Source organism: Rutilus rutilus (genome assembly GCF_951802725.1).
Source record: "Rutilus rutilus genome assembly, chromosome: 20".
In the NCBI taxonomy this organism is placed as follows: domain Eukaryota; kingdom Metazoa; phylum Chordata; class Actinopteri; order Cypriniformes; family Leuciscidae; genus Rutilus; species Rutilus rutilus.
In genome coordinates, this window is record NC_140225.1 from 3,402,733 (window position 1) to 3,420,867 (window position 18,135).

At 38.6% G+C, this 18,135-nt stretch overlaps 3 protein-coding genes across 5 annotated transcripts; 1 reads left to right on the plus strand and 2 right to left on the minus strand.

Moving 5' to 3' along the window:
• Positions 1–533: 533 nt before the first annotated feature.
• On the minus strand, positions 534–11,457 carry zc3h6 (zinc finger CCCH-type containing 6). 2 transcript variants are annotated; one of them, XM_084391930.1, is made up of 12 exons: positions 10,995–11,457; positions 8,438–8,642; positions 8,233–8,355; positions 7,918–8,152; positions 7,676–7,809; positions 7,463–7,591; positions 7,243–7,357; positions 5,818–5,927; positions 5,070–5,287; positions 4,231–4,658; positions 3,953–4,132; positions 534–2,830 (listed from the first exon to the last, which is right to left on the minus strand). In XM_084391930.1, the coding sequence occupies exons 1-12, from the start codon at positions 11,078–11,080 to the stop codon at positions 1,347–1,349; spliced, it is 3,447 nt and encodes a 1,148-aa protein (XP_084248056.1). In that variant the 5' UTR covers positions 11,081–11,457; the 3' UTR covers positions 534–1,346. The 2 variants fall into 2 exon arrangements, with proteins under 2 accessions (XP_084248056.1, XP_084248055.1); XM_084391929.1 differs by having other exon boundaries at positions 7,463–7,594.
• Positions 11,458–11,720: 263 nt separating this feature from the next.
• LOC311280053 (H-2 class II histocompatibility antigen, E-D alpha chain) lies at positions 11,721–14,340 on the minus strand. 2 transcript variants are annotated; one of them, XM_084391933.1, is made up of 5 exons: positions 14,234–14,340; positions 13,755–13,824; positions 13,056–13,325; positions 12,586–12,858; positions 11,721–12,490 (listed from the first exon to the last, which is right to left on the minus strand). In XM_084391933.1, the coding sequence occupies exons 2-5, from the start codon at positions 13,804–13,806 to the stop codon at positions 12,297–12,299; spliced, it is 789 nt and encodes a 262-aa protein (XP_084248059.1). In that variant the 5' UTR covers positions 13,807–13,824; positions 14,234–14,340; the 3' UTR covers positions 11,721–12,296. The 2 variants fall into 2 exon arrangements, with proteins under 2 accessions (XP_084248059.1, XP_084248058.1); XM_084391932.1 differs by having other exon boundaries at positions 13,755–13,861; positions 14,234–14,291.
• LOC311280054 (uncharacterized protein) lies at positions 13,827–17,968 on the plus strand. The gene is made up of 4 exons (XM_084391934.1): positions 13,827–14,049; positions 17,072–17,347; positions 17,433–17,714; positions 17,828–17,968. Exons 1-4 carry the CDS (start codon positions 13,977–13,979, stop codon positions 17,950–17,952), a joined length of 756 nt encoding a protein of 251 aa, XP_084248060.1. The 5' UTR covers positions 13,827–13,976; the 3' UTR covers positions 17,953–17,968.
• Positions 17,969–18,135: the final 167 nt, after the last annotated feature.

Sequence of the window (18,135 nt, forward strand, 5' to 3'; positions counted from 1 at the left end):
TGTTTTCAGAGTCCATAAAAATAATGTGCATAATGCAAAGTCTAAATAGAAATTGCATGCCTGATCACATTTATAAACCATTTACTACAATACTTATACATGTTCAGACATTTATATATTATAAAATTAATGTGTAGAAAAAATACAAAAAATATTGACTTATATTCCTGAAATCTAAAGGAAGAAAAATATGTTGAGGTATACATATTTACTCATTCAATAATTGCGAGGATTGTAATCTTACATTCAGAATGTTCTTTTTTTGTTTTGTTGCATTTAATTGTTCATTTTCAACTCATTGTCTGTTTGTTTTATATTATATGTTTCAATTACAAACATTTTTGGCGACAGATTTTCCAGCATACATACATTTCAGATATAAGATCAGGTGTACAATTTGTACTTAGAAACAAATAATGATGTGACATTGAACCCTTTTTGCACAGAGCACTTTTATGGCCTCTGAATAAACATTGACTATAAAACAAATAAAATGCAGAAGGCTACAACAATGACTGAGGTCAACATCAGAATCACATAATTTGTTTTTATTTTATTTTAGACAATGAATTAAAAAAAGGAAGAAAGTGATTGCTTTATTTAAATTCCCTTACTAGCATTTCAGTTAATGGTAAAAGAACACAAAAGCAATTCAGCATTTTCTGTGGAAAAATATACATTAACACAATAAAAAATATCTACACAAAAGAACAATGACAATAAAAAAGATGAAAAATGCCTCGAGTGTTAAAAAGAAAACCATTTACAATAGAGACTCTCTGAAAGGAATCTCATACGTTAACCTTTTTCCTCACCAAAATCACAACTGTACCTTTGATGAAAATGCACATTTTAGATAAATGAGACATAGAAGTTCTGCTATATTACAGTGTTTATATATGCTTTGTATGTAGTTATGTGATAAATACTGTGGGAATTTAGCAAAAATGTATATTTTTAATAGATTTATGTATTACACAGTACTACAAATATGAATACTATAAGCCACACATCCCTTTTAACCTTCTAAAGCAACAATGTGTCACTAATGCGCACCTGATCAGCAGACTCTGCTTACCAAAGTGTCCATATACCAGATACAAATGTACTTAAAATGCTTCTTGAGCAAATAAAGTCCTTTGCTGTGATACAACTGACTATCTAATGAGAATCTATAAACACACACAAGAGCCAAAAGAAAAATATCTCTGCTTAGACAATGATGCAGCAGTGGAGAATATGTGTACAAACAAATATAAATAAATAGAAAAGCTTCATATACATGCAGGGTGAATACAAAGTACAGAATACAGTAAATGCATGAGCTATATTCAGTACAAGTGTGTTTACTGACAGAATGGTGAGGCTGTCGGGTCAAAGGTTTTAAAGACATCCCTCAGGGGCCTGTCTTTCTTCTTACTGTCTTTGTCCTCCTCATCCTCTTGCGGAGTCCCACCGGCAGATCCCACAGGTTTGTTCTGGCGTGGGTCCGTGTAAGCAGGCCGTATCAGTCCTGCTAGTGCCTGGATGGGCAAGTTGTGCACAGCGGGAGCTGGCGCTCGGACTGGCGAACACGGAGACGCTGGCATTACTGTAGGCACAGGAGGAGGAGGAGGAGGATTTGACGTACAGCCACTCGTGTTGCTCTCAGAGTCATCAACTGGACTTTTTTCATCTTTTTCCATCCCTGTTCCCTGTGACGGCGAGGCATGTGGTGGAGAGCTTTGGAGCTTCGCAGAAGGCTTTAGGATACTCGACTTTTTAGGGTGCTCCTCGCTTTCACGTTTCGGGGAGAGTAAGCTGTGATTGCGCGGATCGTATAAACTGATCCCACCTAACAGCGTGGTTGGACTATCAAGACCTGCACCGATGGAAGATGCCAGACGGGGAGCATACGGAGGCAACTTCTCTGAATCAGGCTTAACAGAAGCGGCAACCGGTTGGTTTGAGGATCCACGCTGTAGCCGTGGATCTCCTCCTCCTGATGGACTCTCCCTCACACCTGGAGGTTTGGAGTCCAGGCTGCCAGATCGGCTGATTCTGGGATCAAGAGTCTTGTGAGTACGTGGGTCCAAGGGCTTGTCCGAATGGAGGTGGCGAGAATCTACCGTCCTACCGGGAGGGCTCCCGAGTCGACTAACACCCTCCTTAAAGCGGGCGGCTGCGAGACGTGGATCAGGAGAAGACGGAGTTGCAGATGGAGGATGATCCGGAGGGGAGGAAAGGGTACGGTTTAGTTGAGCATCTGCTATTAAAGGTGGGAGCGGCAGGTTTATGGAGTGCTCCTGTTTGGGAATCAACAGAGGAATGAGGTCTTCTGGAGCCCAAACCACGGTTTGAGCAAAGGCCGGACGCTGGAGGAGTATATCCACCCGGATGTGACTAAACGGCTTAATCTGACAGCGCGGGTCTCGCAGCGTGGCTCCAGGACTGGGATCCAATGGGATCAAGGCTGCTCTTTCCCTTAGCTCTCTCTCAAACTCATCATCATCCTCTCCAGTGGGCGGTTTGTGGGACCTGGAGGGGTTTGGGTGGCGATGAGCGTCAGGTTTGGAGGCATCCATAGGTTTCAGCTTGCGTGGGTCTCTGGCAAGCCTGGGATCCCCAACACCATCTCCAGCGTCTTTCCTGGGGTCCGGAGGTCTCTGACGCGGGTCAGTTTTTATTCGAGGATCGAAGGGCAATGCTCGCTCCTTTTGGAGTCTAGGGTCGGCTGGTGGCATGCTTGGCTGGTTTTTCAGCATATCATTCTGCTTCTTTAGAGAATTAAGGATGGCTGTTACGCTACTGCCCTCTTCCTCGTCACTGGAGTACCAATTAGGGGTTTCATCTAATAAACAAAAATTATATTAGAATATGAATTCAAACCGGAACCAAGAACTATCCATCTTTGCTAGTTCATTACTATCCAATAATAACACTGGTTTGACTATATTTTAATGTAAAAAAAAAAAAGTTCTACTTGAGTGCTGCAGGAATTATGTAATTTTGTAGGACAAGTTCTGTCTTCAAAATAATCTTCACAAATTAACCCAGTTTTAATGAATTTCGAAGGCTAAATACAATTGCCAGAATTAGAAAGTTAAAGTTAGACTATAAACAAACCTGACTTCAACTCCGTCACCAAGCTTTCGACAACTCTTTTTAAATGAGTATGTTTGCAAATTATAATGCGATTTTGGCAATATTGCCATTAAACTTTACCTCATCATGTAAACACAATAGTTTGATCAAACTAAAATCTTAATTGCACCATTGCTATGTTCATGACGGCACCGAATAATATCCAATATGTCGGTAGAAATGTGTTTTGTATTTGATGCAAGTAGTGGCCAGTAACATGCCTACACATACATGTATGCGAGTTCATAATTTGTGCTGTGGGGTGTGCAAATAATGGCGGTAGAAATAACCACACTTTTGAGCGAATAATCAGAATAACGAAAATTGGATGTAAATGGGACTGCAGAGGTTTGCTCGCGTCATTTTACTGCGATTAGGTCCTTACTCTGATTATTGGAAAAGATTGCATTATTGGTGCACATCTAAACGTAATCATTCTTTATTTAAAATCAACAAGTTGAAAAGTTTTAGAATAGTTTGTAAGAATGTGAATATAAACACAACTAGGCTGTAAAAGTAGACATTGAGTAGATGAGTTTTCCTGTTCATCATGATGATGTTAAATGTCCCCGACAACCTCTGTAGTCCCATTTAGCCACTGCCTTTTTCAAGATATGTAAAAACTTTTTTTTTTTAAATCACAAGTGGTGTATTACTGATGCATTTTGACATGTAATAAAATATCTTGAGCTTATTTCCTTATTTCAAACATTTAACCAAAAAAACTAACTTTTTTCCCATTTTCGTAACTCATTCCTGCAGCACGCCATTGTTCAAAGTTAAAGCAATATTGTTTCAAAATGTTTATTTTTCAACATCCCTCTCTAACCTTTCTCTCTGTTGGGAGGTGCAGACCCTTGTCCACATCCCTCGTCCCTATGAGAGTCAGAGTCTTGCTTGTTCTGGTTTAGATGTAAAAGCAAAACCTTCTGTACAGCTGGCAGGAAGTCCTGCATCCCACTGGAATTAGTGTTACCGTGTGGCTGGGAGTCCTGGATGGGTCCCTCATCTGTAGGTACAACAGAAATAGTGTATTTCATAAATATCAAGCTTTAGGAGCATTAATATTAATAGAAACAAACTTTTTAAAGCTAAATGAAGACGTACCCCCTTGGGCCAGAGACTGACTGCTAAACAAATTCTTGAAGAACTCGGAGGGCATCTGGCCCATGTTTGGGAAAGGCATTTTCATTTGCATGTCAGGCACAGGCTGAAATGGAGCCCCCTGGTGATTCAATGGAGGATGGTTCATGTGCTGCATGTTGACGTGGAAAGGAGGAGGCTGACCTGGAGGTGGCATTGGAGAGCACTGACCAAAGCCTTGGGGTGGAGGTTGGCCTGGAGGACTCTGGGGCATTCCTGGACCAGTGAATGGTAGGGGAGGGCTCCTTATGGAGCCTGGATGAGGGGGATGGGAAGGATTGGGTGGAGAAGACATCATATTGCCAGCCTGCATATCCTCAGGGCTACTTCCAAACTGTGGACCACCTTGAAACTGTCCAGCAGGGGGAGATGCACTGTTGTAGAAATTGGGCCTGCAATAAAATACACTACAAATCAATGCCCAAATAAAATATCAAGATATAAAATCATAACTAAGTCAAGTCAAGTCAACAATATAGATTGTTTCAAAGCAGCTTTACAGTGATAATAGGAAATCAAAGTAACAGAGATTGTTTTGGCTTTACAGAAGCTCTAAAATAAAGTTATTGTCCATCACTAAATTGATGACCGTATTTCAGTGTCACTCATTTGGACTATTGGGGAGAAAAGTTTGTGAACTTTACTTTTCTATTATTTTAAAGTAGTTTGACTTGCAAAAAATAGGTGGGAATCCACTATTTATTATGACTTTATGAAACGGATGTAAACAGGCCAATCTTGACCAAATATTCTGGATGTAAACACAGTTAAAAGGGGATTCAGTCAATAAATGCTAATAGTACCTTAGAGCAATCTTCTGTGCCAAGTCCACAGTAGGCTGAACTTTGATCTCAAACAGAGAGGGGATCTTCTTTCCTCCATCCGGGGGACTTCCAGGCCCAGGGGTGGGTAACAATCCGACTCCGGGAGGGGGTTTCGGCAGTGGAGCAATTCCTTGTTTTCTCAGATCTGCTAACTCCATCTCATCTTCATTGACAGTTTCCTCATCTGTATTTAGGATCTAAAATGTGTGACATCAATCAGGTCTCCATTGCATGCTTTATTTGTTGAATTTGACCAAATATGTCTAAGAGTTGAAAATATTTTTAAACTTAAAATTAGCTAGATATGAGATTGATATTTCCATACCTGTGGCTGGTGGCATAAATTGCTTGGACTACTCTTACAAGTTAGTCATCTAATTGTTCTCTGTTAGTTACATAAAAAAGTAAATTGATCTAATTTGAATCTGAAAAGTAAGACTTATTTCCCCTTGTGGGTCAGACTAGTTCTTAAGACACAGTCTTAACATATTGGCTGTTTATGCATCTTGCTTGCCACTGGACTGCATATAAAGTGCCAAAAAATATATATTTTGAGCCTGGAACTGGACAGTTGCTGAGAACACATTTTTTATTACCATTGCATAGCTGAGCAAAGCACATTATCCCAGGTTACTTAAAATTATCAGGAAATCAGTGCATTTTAAATATGCATAAAGTGCATGTGTTTGCAGGGAAACTGAATGTTAAGTGACAAGTTAGCCCATACCTTGTCCAAAAGTTCCTTGGTAACATCGGTTAAAGGCTCATGGGAAAACTTGCAGTTATCTCCTTGATAACACTTTGCTCCGGTGTGAAAGAACTTGCAAGGATACTCACATAAGCTTTAAGGTCAAGGTCCAAAACAAGGAAAAAATAAAGCTGCAAGCGTAAATTAAAGGGCCAAGCACAAAGAACTCACGATAAGTCATGCCAGCATCAGACCAACCGTAAACAATGATTAAGACATATTAAGATGATTTTAGGCAAAATGGCTGAAAAAGATTGTGACCAAATTGATGTGGTGTGGTCAGAGTATGGTCATAATGACACATGCAAAGTTTGGTGTCAATAAGTCAAAGCATTGCAGAAACACAGACTTGTTTTGGCATCATGCCATCAAATTTGTCTCTGCGGTATACAAAAATGTTTTCGTCTATAGACACGAAATCCATAACTTTTTGCCAACATGGTCTGAAGATGATTTGAGTCGAATTTTGAGAAAATCGGACAGATGGTGTAGAAGGAGTTCGAAAAAGTAGGTTTTAAAAGAAAATCTAAATGGCGGGACAGGAAGTTAATCCGACTATGGCAAAATTTGTATCTTTGTTTTTGGCATGACCCAAGAAATTTCATTATAATAGGGCTTAAGTTAATCGAAAACTATTAACATTTTTGGAAATTTCATTAGAATTTTTACCACAAGGTGGTGCTGTCTCGAAACTTTTTGAGTACCTTCAGGGCATGGTGCTGATGACACTTACCAAGTTTCGTAACGATACAACAATGTTTAATTAAACACAAAATAAAAAATGGCCGACACCCAATATGTGACATTTGGCCAAACCGTTCAAAAGTTATAAGCAAAAAAGAGACATTTTTCATATCTCCCGACCACTAGGTGGCTCTGTGTCGAAACTGTGCATGTACCCTTAGGTCATGGTTGTCATTACACACACCAAGTTTGGTCAGAATGCGCTAAAGCGTTGCGGAGATACAGCATCACGTCCAATTTTGCTCATCGTCGAATTCTTTCGCGCATTATTCGAGACCGGATTGACGAATCAACTTAAATTGCATAACTTTTTGTCACCATGGTCTGAAGATGAGGGATTGAGGGAAGATGACGTTAGTGGGAATGAAGATGACGTTAGTGGGATTGAGTTAAGAAACTACAAATTTGTTGTGGTTAATGTTCAGACTGTCCTCTATCTGTGTGCCAAATTTCATAACATTCCCACAAGCCGGTCTATGGGCTGCCTTAAGACTCAAGCGTGAAAGAAGAAGAAGCGGAAGAAAAAGAAGAACACAAACGATTACAATAGGTGCCTACGCACATTCAGTGCTTGGCTCCTAACAAGAGAAAGCCCTAAAGACATGTGAAGATTATCTCTTTTACAGTTAATCTCATCCAATAAAGGTTTTGAAAGGATATTGTGCATGTATATACAGATATCTCCTTTGGTACAGTATCCCTGGACATAAAATTTGCACAGTTCCTTTTTCTTCTCCGGAACAACATTATCATGTTCAAACTTGCACTGGTCCCCCTGTAAGCAATATGAATAAAAGATCTTAAAAGCATGCACACATTTTTAACAAATATTAAACGTTTGTGTGTGATGTATTTGTATCATAGATTTGTAATAGCTTACTTTGATGCATCGACCCTCAAGGAAATATTTACAAATGTGCCTCCCATTGTGTTCAACCGTATGTTGATTAATGAATTCCTGGCTCATGATTGGACGCTTCTTCTGGAAACTGGGCGGCCCTTTAGATTCCTGCTACAAGACATATGACGACATATAAGTGAGTGCTCTGAGATCCTAATGGTGATGATCCGATCAAAAATGAGAAATTCTCACCATGTCTCCTCCACCCTGCTCTCCTCCTCGACCACGGCCTCGGCCCCAGTTCTTGCCCTTTTGTTTCTTATTTTTGTTGGGCATTCCTCGCCCCCTGCCAAGGGCACCACGACCTCTACCACGTTGCCCACCAACTATATAACAAGCAAAAGAGCAAGAGATAACCACACGGTTCAGTCTGTTGGGGCTTCAAATGAATTTCCATGCAGACCTCTATAATATTTTGAAGTAAACAAACATACACTGCTGCTGTTGTTGTTGTTGTCCCTTCATAATTGGTCTCTTGGCCTGGTCCCTCGGTGGCCCTCCTCTGCCACGACCAGATGACTCCTTAGCATGTTTGTATTTCGACAACTCCTCTGAGAAATCATCCTCGTCATCATAGTCATACTTTTCTTCACTGTAGTCACTGTATTTGTCCAGATCGCTGTTCTTGTGCTGCATTGATCTCGGTGGTTTTACAGGTTCATTTTCACGCTGGCATCAAAGGTAGAGCGGGAAATTAGAGCGGGATGATAATGAAATTTAAAATTCTGTAGGGAAAACCCTGAACTCACCTGAGACAACTCGCTGTCATGGTCACGATATGTCCCTTTGCTCTTCTTGCTCTTAGGTCTTTCTTGACGCTCATGCTCAGAGTCAAAGCTGTCCGAGCTGGAGCCACTGGATGGAGAGTGATGCTGAAATTGGAAAAAATTGGTGGAAAAAAAGCATTAAAGAAAAGGTAAAAACAAAAACAAAAAAAATGCAATGATAGATTACCTTTTGCCGGTCTCGTCGTCTCCTCTTCGACCGTCGCTTTTCTTTAATTTTCCTGTGTCGCTTTCGTGAATGCCGGTGTGACTTCTCGTCTTTCACCTTCTCTTTGTCTTTCTCGGCCCCTTCAGACTCTTCCTTACTTTCCTTTACTTCTTCTATGCTTATGCCTTCATCATCTATTTCACCATCCTCCAATTCACCATCCTCCCTGTAAGAAAACATTTGGGCATAACATCATTAACAAAAACGATCAAGCCAGGAAAAGACTGATCAAATCAGTGAAATAAATAAATATTCTAGGCAAAACAGTATAGAAACACTACTATTAATGTGCATACTCAGTTAGGAGTTTGTTATGAAGTAAGAATTATGCCATCCACCCACAATGCTCTAGCAACCTCAAAGAACATCCTAGAAGCTGCATAGCAATGCACTGGCAAACACCCACAACACCATAGTATAGTGTCGTTCAGTTTTGCTTGGGCAAACAACACTCGTTTTCTTCAGTACATATACAATTCTTGTAAATCAAAAAGTAAAAATAACTAAAAAGAATATAACACAAAAAATAAGCTTCTATTCTAAAGATCATAGGCTGGATACGAACAATACAGTTTGCTTTGCTTTTCATTATAGCTTATATACATATATATATATATTTTTTTTTTTTATTAAGTTGTGTTTTGGATATGTTTAAGATTAAATAAATCTTTTTGGTAATTCCAGAGTCAAATAATCCTGGGGCATAAACTTTCTACTTAAATGCCCAATGCAACATCAATGGAAAAATCTTTTTGGATTAAAACCAAAATGGACGTGAATGTTTGTTTTGCCAGTCGTTAAATTCCCAACAGTTTCTCAGCGTTAAAGTCTGGAGCGAGAACAAGGACACGATAACACTGAGGCTCTGAAGGTCTCTCAGTTTTAGACAAAGTAGGCCATGACACTGTAGAAAGAAACCAAGATCTATTGGATTTTTTCACGTCTGGGTATTACAGCTAAATAAATGGCTTTTACATACAGTGACTTCGCATTCAACAAGCAAAAAATGGCCCTTAGTGTGTTTAATAACCCAACGAGAAAATGTTTCTACACGTCTGTAAACAGGAGGATGTGGTCACTATGTGAGATCAGTGGTTTGATGACAAACTTGGGTGTGTTGAACTTGGAGGGCAAAAACAAGGGGAAATGGAAGCAAAACTCAATGATTACAATATTTAAAACACATTACACTTCTTCAATATTAAACATACGACCAATGATCTCATGGCTAAATTTAGATTGAAACTAAATGCATGTAATGCACACGCAGATGTGAGACATTGCTGTAAAAAGCTATCTGAAAAACAGCTGGCATGTTTTGGAATTGAAATGAGACATTTTGCATGTGGATTCTGTCAAGGCCAAGCCAGCTATCTCTTTATTCAATAACGCATGCTATATCACTGTTGGTCATATTTGCAACTGAAGTGCAATTATATTAATGGGATATAAATGCATCTGAATAAGGGTCAGAAATTATTCAGGAATCAGGACAAAAAAGCCTCCAAAATGCCCTAGATAAGTAGGGAGGGGTGGAAACGTTATCTGTTACATAACTTAATATTTATTTTATTCTAGGCCGATCTAGTTATGAGTTCAAAAACATGACCATTTCGATAAATTGATTTAACATCAATTATGCCAAGGAAATTTGACAAAAATGGGCAACACAGCGTTATAAAAATTGTGATGAATAAAAATAATTCCAGAGTTACATAAACTATCCTCTTAAATGCCCATTGCAACATTAATGGAGCAACAAACTCTTGTTGGATTAAAACCAATTGGGATGTGAATGTTTGTTTCAATGAACCGATTCAACAATTTCTAACAATGCCATTTGACAAGTATGGACAACACGCAGTGTGATGTTATAAACATTGTGATGATGAATGGTGCTCAATAAAACCATGAATGCATTAAAGAAAATAAACTGGGCCAGTTTTCATGTCAAGTTAACAATGGGCAGATAAACTTCAACTTATGTCAGACTCTTGTCAACCTGACCTGGTTGACAATTACAACAGCTCAACGCATGGCTTACAAAGCCTCAACAGTCCTGCCACGAATCCCTACCAGACATGTTTTCCTTTCCCAGGTGGGCGGGGCGTTCCGATGGTACGTGAGTGGGCGGGGCATAATATTTCCATTTACATATTCAACAGCCTTGAAACGACTTATTTACATTACTGTAATAATAACCAGCTACAGCCTTCTACAAAAACCCAAATGTCCTTCAAAGTCAGCTAGATAAGAGCGCAAACCAAGTGGGGGAAAACAATGAAAACTGACAAAGATGAGCAGTGTCACTTTCTTTCCTCTTTAACAGATATTAAAATGAAAGTGCATGCAGGAAAACATGACCACTACTTAGTGAACTGGGGGAAAGGCCTGTCCAAAATCGAAAACGAAGACTTGACGTTGAATAAAAAAAACAAGATAGGTGCCAAAAGATTCACATTCACACACATGAACCTGCACAGTGAAGCATTTGCAGATAAGAACATGTTTACTCGACCTTTCTTCCCCTGTCAGCTCACAGTCTGTCATGTTTTTGTCAAGTACGGGGCTTGGGGGACTGGAGAAGAGGCTCACAAAAGCCATGATGGTTGGAAACGCAACTGGCCCTTCTCCGCAACCAGAGTTAGGAGCATCAGTCACTCGTTGGCTGAAGGTTTTGATATACTGACAGTCTGGAGAAAAACTCACGGTTTACACGTCTCAACAACACATGAGACGCTTAACAGACATTATATCCGGTCTCATGTTTAACGCTGTCTCAACACAGCTTTGATACCCTCAGCTTTGTTTATGTCCCCGGCGGTTTCACAGATGACCTGGTGCGAGACTGCAGACGCAGAATATAGTGTTTATAATCGAAGGTTTTTTCGGGATCTTCCACAGTCATGGCGGCCGCAACACTTTTCGTGAAAATGGCTGCAAGGATCTTGCAGCAGCGTGTGGTCCCGCCCAGTTTGTGTTCGGAGCCAATCACTGGCCTTTCCGCCGTCGAGAAGCTGCATTGTCTTGCTCTACTATTGGTTGAGGCACTGGCGCCTAAGTGCGAGGGCAATTTTCTGTTGATCTATTGGTTGTTGAAGATGCCAATCATTTTGCTCAGCGCGTACATGTTAGTATGACGCACTATTTATATTCTGATGTTTATGACTTTGGTAACAGTTGTTTTTATCCTTTTATTTAATCAACAATTCATTTTCTAAAGTATTCCAATATACGTAGCCCCTTTACATGTTTTGAAATTTAATCAACAAGGGAACCAAAAACACATACATTTAAAGACTAACATTTAATACGACAGTATAAGGTGCAAATCATAAGATCTGAGTTAAACAGATAGCTAAAACATGACAAAGGCTAAAAAGATTTAAACAATAATTCACATTCCTAAAGCAATAGACTACCTAAAGTACTATACAGCATTTCCCATAAATGACCTGTTTATTGTGTGCAAATAAATGACTGCAAGTGATGCTAATTCCATAGCTAATTTCAATACTGTGTTGTATGTTAGACTATGCAAAATAAACTAGTTACAGCGACAATTAAGTTCCACAACATTTACAAACTTTTTTAAAAGGGATCAACAATCTCAAGCATCACAACTTTAGTAACATATATGTACATTTCTTGCATAAACTTTTCTTGCATAAACTTTTATTGCCTATAGAGATACAGAAATTATGTGTATACTATGCTTGTGATTAAGTTCTATAGAATTATTATACATGTATGAAAATAAAGTTTTTGTCAAAATGATAATAAATAATATTTGGTTTGGAGTCACACTCGCTTTTATATTTTATGTTTCCTGAGACATATTCATTAAATTCAAAGATAAAGATGCTTCTGATCTGTCACTTGTGTCCTCAGGTGGTTTTGCTGTGTGTCGCCTTTTCAATATAAATAATAGAGTTAGGAACACCGGCAATGCAAAACCGGGAAAAAAGGCAGCCATTGCCCAAAGAACATGTTCTGTGATTTGTGATTTCTCCTCTGAAACAAAAAGACAGAGCAAGTCATTTAAGTTTTCACATAATAATTTATCACAATGCTCATATGAATTATTTATGCCCTTCTGAATCACTTACCATAGGTTTTCCTCAATATCCCATCCAGGCTTAAGTGTTCAGTCTCACAGGTAACATCGTGAGCACTCATGTTAATAAGGCTAAGATAGGAGGTCATCTGAAATGTGCCATCTCTGTGCGGGAGTATTCCAGTACTTGATACACCAAAATAGACCGGCCTTCCTTTTTGGGTCCAACGCACTCGGATGACATTCGGATAGAAGCCATGCACAACACATTTAAGATATTTCTGATCCTGTTTTCCTCCAGCAGATAAAAGCACTGCTGGTTTTGCTACATTGAAGAAGAAAAAAAGTAACAGTTTGAATAAAACTGGGTTGAAATTTTGAGATTTATAAGATCTATATAGTACAGTATAAAGTCTCAGGTGCCTACTATAGCACTATGTGTTGTTAAATAAATAAAAAAAAAATTCTAACATCCTTGTTTATTATAAATCTGGCAATGAGGGTTGCTTTGTTTAAATTTACCTGCCCTAGATAGAGAATTGTTGGACTTTAAGAAGACAGTTTTCACAGCAGAGCACACCATCTTTAGTTTTTCTTCTTTCCTCTTAATGTATTCCATATGTTTTCTCTCTTCTTCTAACATTTTACCAGGTTCACTGGTAGCAACCACAGCTTTCTTCACCAAATCCACATGCATGATGTCTTTACCATCATACCCATAGCGCCATGTATGGTCTACTTGCCCTTGACTGTCGAATGCACACTCGATGAACTGCTGGTATGCATGTTCTTCTAAAGGAAAACAATAACATCAACTCTTTTTTATTGTCAATAATTTTAAATGAAAATATGCACAGAACATTGATACTGGTTCATTCTCAGGAAATGGTATAATGGTTCTAATATAATGGTTTAATCTTTCTGACATCATATTTGGAGGAATTACATGTTGGACCAAGGTTATGCTGCTTTAAAACCTACTAGATGTCAGCGTCCTCTGATTATTGACATAGCCTATATTTATATAGCCTTGTTTACTTCCGTTCAAAAATGCATTGCACATGAATCCAAATTCAACATCCAAATAAAGTTTCCTCCTGTATTATATTTCCCCACAGTGCAATAGCCTATTAACAACTAAACGCAAGTAAATTGTGCTTTAGTTACATACACATCTATAAAATATATTGGCAAAGGGTAATCCTCTAAGGACAGTCCTACCTGCGCCAAGGATGATTTCATGAAAAGCCACAATGAGGAGAAAAGCCAGCATTTTGCTCTTTCCTCGTCTCTACATTATGTAAAATGTGAAAGCAAAACAACAAATTCTGTAAAATGATACCACAGGAAGAACAAAAGTGAAAGTGTGTACACAAACCAGTGTGATGAAACATAGGACCACCATTTATTAGACAACAGAACAACAGCAAAGAATTAGCAGACATGGAAATATTAACTGTCCGAACATCAGTGTTAACTCTTCTGCTGTATCCACAGATCATCACAATGTGGACAGGTAACGTTAAATGATTCAAAACGGTTTCTTTTACTTTTTACTCTCAGACTATGCGATCTTTGTATTCATATTAGTTTAATACGTTTTAAAAAAATATTTGTGTAGGTCCGGTTACAGTTGCTCAGGAGTTAATTCTGCCTAGTTTCCTAGATATAAATTGGATATGAATGCCAACAGCTCTTACCCAGCAAACACATTTACGTTGTGGCAACGTCTGTGGCAGGTTGCATTTCTACTATGGCAACGTCGTTGTCTACGTGCTCGCAACATTGTAACAACGTAGAATTGTAAGACGCGACAGGGCTGGAGCAATGTTGTTGCGCGACATTCAGCAACTGAGCGACAACGTTCTGACAATTTAAAAAATATATTTTTCTTTATACTAGATAGGCCTATAGATATCCCCCATTTAGCACGTTATGTTTTGAGGTTCATTTTTAATTAGTCAGATGTTAGATAATTACATAGGGTGAATACTGGCAAAGTGGGACAGTTAAGCGTCTTAATTTCTATCTTTACATGATTCCATTACTAAAAATCAACGCTGAGCTCATCATAAACAAGTATGTGATAAAAAAATATAGATTCTGTGGCTATGACATCACTTCCGGGGGTGTGGCACACCATTTTCAACAACCTTACAATGAACCGAGACGGTAAAGTAAAATGACATAGCATTCTGAGGTGAATAATGTTAAGATTATAAAAATTAAAACACTCATGGATCATTTGTAATTGTTATATATTTTGTTATAGGATGTAATGGTGAATCAGAATTTGTAAAAATCACATTCATATGAATCTTGTTTTTTAGTTTTTTATGTGATTTTTTATGCCAATAGCGTATTGTTAAACTGGGACAGGGTATTACTGGCAAACTGGGACAGCCATTTAAGTCATTCTAATGGGGGAATTACTAATGGGGCAATTCCCTTTTTGTATGCCCCTCATAAGTGTAGTTAGCTAGCTAGATATTTCAACAAAGATTGTAAACTGATTTTAAAAAACAATGCCAATAAGGGTACAAGCTTGGATGGCTGGGACATTTGCAATATTTGCAAAAATATTTTCAACAAAAAGAAATGAAACTTAGCCTGTGTGGAATAAAATGAACCTATAAGAAAAAATGTTTATGAAGATTTCTATTTTTTTAATAGCCAAAAACCAAAACCCAATACAAATTATTGAGGACAGGCGAGGGAGGGAGGGAGGGGTTTAAAGAATCTGCTGTACCTGCACCCCTCCTTAAAAAAAAAGTGTTTTTTATTATTTTTGTTGTTGTTGTTTATATTGTTATTGTGTATTTAATTCATTGGGCCTACATTTGAATAACAATTTAATGTGTTTGAAGTGTCCCAGTTTGCCAATAAAGGTGTCCCAGTTTGACAGTAGCGCCTGGAAAAATGTGGTTTGGGGTCCATGTGTGTGTTTGAGGAAGAGTCATCCATCCTGTGTTTAATGTTTCTTTCTTTTTTATTCTGTATAGTAGAGTAGAGCTCTTAAGCTATTTAGAATAGTATCATATGAGGGGCTAAGACATTTGGATCATAATAAAACATTATGCAGAAGGTACATTTTTAGAAAGTGTCCCACTTTACCAGTATTCACCCTACTTTTTAAATATTGTGTATCCTTATTATTATTTAATGGACCTATCAGTAAATTAGCCTAATTAGAATCAACACCTGCAAGTGTACACTTTGAAGAGTAAAAATGACAGAAGGTTACGTTCATTCAACTTTATTAAAACTGCATGGTAATCAAATTGCACATCCAAAAGTCATACAAATTGTGAAAATTGAACGAATATGCACATTTCTTTTAAGTATAATAAATAAAACATAAAAAGCAAAGGCAGATCAGAACATTAAATAAACAAAACCTGGTTCTGTACATGTCAGACAGGGGAGCGTATAGTCGAAAGCCGGTGATGAAGCTCGGAATCAGTCCAGGAAACATCAACAAATCCAGAGGAGCAAAGAAACGAATGAGACTAAATAGCAGACAAATCAAATGAAAAACTAAAATTTAAAATTTAAAAGGCTGATTTTCGCACTTCAGGGCAGTGACGACTGACGAGTATATATGTAGTCCAGTGGTTGTCCAGACACCCTAGGCACAACCTTAAGCAATGTCCCTGAATGGTGGTTTAATGTCAACATTGTGACAACGCTGTAACAACCTTCACCACACAATGTAGTTATAGCAACCTTTTGGCCATGTTGTTAAAACGTTGTTAGGAGGTTGGGTACGTTGTGCCAACGTTTTGTGTTTGCTGGGTACTGGCCTACGTCCATTACACTCACCCCCTAATCCTCACTCCCATCTGGGACACCAAATGTAACCAGTCTGAGCGGGATTCGAACCAAAGTCTCAGGCGGTTGCACTAACAAGAATGCTAAAGCCCACAGGCTAACATGCCTCTTGAGGCCAGGGGAGAGAGGTTTACTACATCCATTATGACTATAGATAGCGTGGTGACGGTGAATGTTTATATGGTTGCCAATGAATGGGATGCTAAATATCATTTTGCCTTTAATACGATTTTCCCAAATAGCCTAATAGACATGGTGTCAGTGGTGTCCTCCATGGTTCCTGTTCTTTCAGACACTTGAATGCAATGAGCTCATAATCACGACTTCAGAAGTGGGAAGTAGGAAATTTCCGATGGCATGTGAAGGCAGAATATTTACCCTCCTCCATCCCCAGCTCCTCCTCTCGTCCAGTCAGGACTTTGCCTTTCTCTTCAAATCAGACTGTCTTTTCACTTGATTCATGTTGTTACATTCAATTATTGTCATTAAGAACACATGATATCGGCAATACATATATGCTGGTTCTGTTTTGTTTAGCCTATGGGGGTTGTCGCTGCGCTTCCTGCTCTTCTTGCCCAGAACAGAACCATACCGCCAATCCAAACTATATTGTCAATCATCTTTGACAATAGTGGTCCTAACAGAAATGCATATTTATAAATAAAAAAAACTGACCAATTCCTTATCATTACTCTCTTTCTTTTCAGAGTACCATACAGTAAATGTCCTGGCCTATACTCGCATGATGGGAAACGGGTCCATGGATCAGGCAGTTGTTGTTTTGGTGAATGACAGCGTATTTGCATACTTTGACCAGGAAAATAAAACATTTGCCCTACGTCCCAGTGCAAGCGCCGGATTTTCTGTTTTAGAGAAGCGCGACAGCATTTTCTGCCTGGGCGAAGTGACAAAGGGATTCTATCGACAAGCTGAATACCTGGAAAAACTCAAAGAGGAAACAAACTCATCAAAGCCACTTTTGGGTAAATCTGATGATCACCACTTACAAGTAAATTGCTTCTGTTTTGCAGAATCTTTCACTAATCTAATTATATTGCTTGTCCACAGTACGCCCTTCAGTCAATGTGTATACTGAGTTTCCTGAGGAAGAAGGAAAAGCAAATGTCCTTTACTGCTATGCCACGGGGTTTTACCCTGGTGACATTGAAATAAACTTTTTTCAAAATGGCCATAAGTCAATTGTGAGGGTAAAGACCTCTGACTTAATGTACAGCAAAGACTGGACCTTCAGAGTGTTCAAGTACATGACTATCACCCCACGGACCGGAGACGAGTACACATGTGAAGTAAGACACAGTAGTATGGCTGAACCCACAATGAAAGCATGGAGTGAGTTAATTTCATTCACTTTTTTTTTAATGATGAAATACATTTTACATAAATTGCATTTAAAAAAGTAATACATTGCCTTCATAATACACACCTTCTGCTCTTTCCTCAAGGGCCTGAGTTTTCAGCTGCACACACATCACATCCCTACTGGGCTTATTCACTACCTCTCGGGATCCTGTTGGGCTTCATGACATCTGTCCTGATTTTAAGAAGAACATGGCATTCTCAATTATAATGATGCTTTTGAAAAACTGAAGTATATATGTACATCTTATACAGTAGATGAGCACAGTATAGAATTCATTGATTTAGGTAATCTAATCCATCAGAGGATCTTTAAATTATTTTTATTTCATGTTTAATTTTAATATTTATTCTGTAAATCAGTGTTTGCATACATTAGTGTCCTTTAATCATT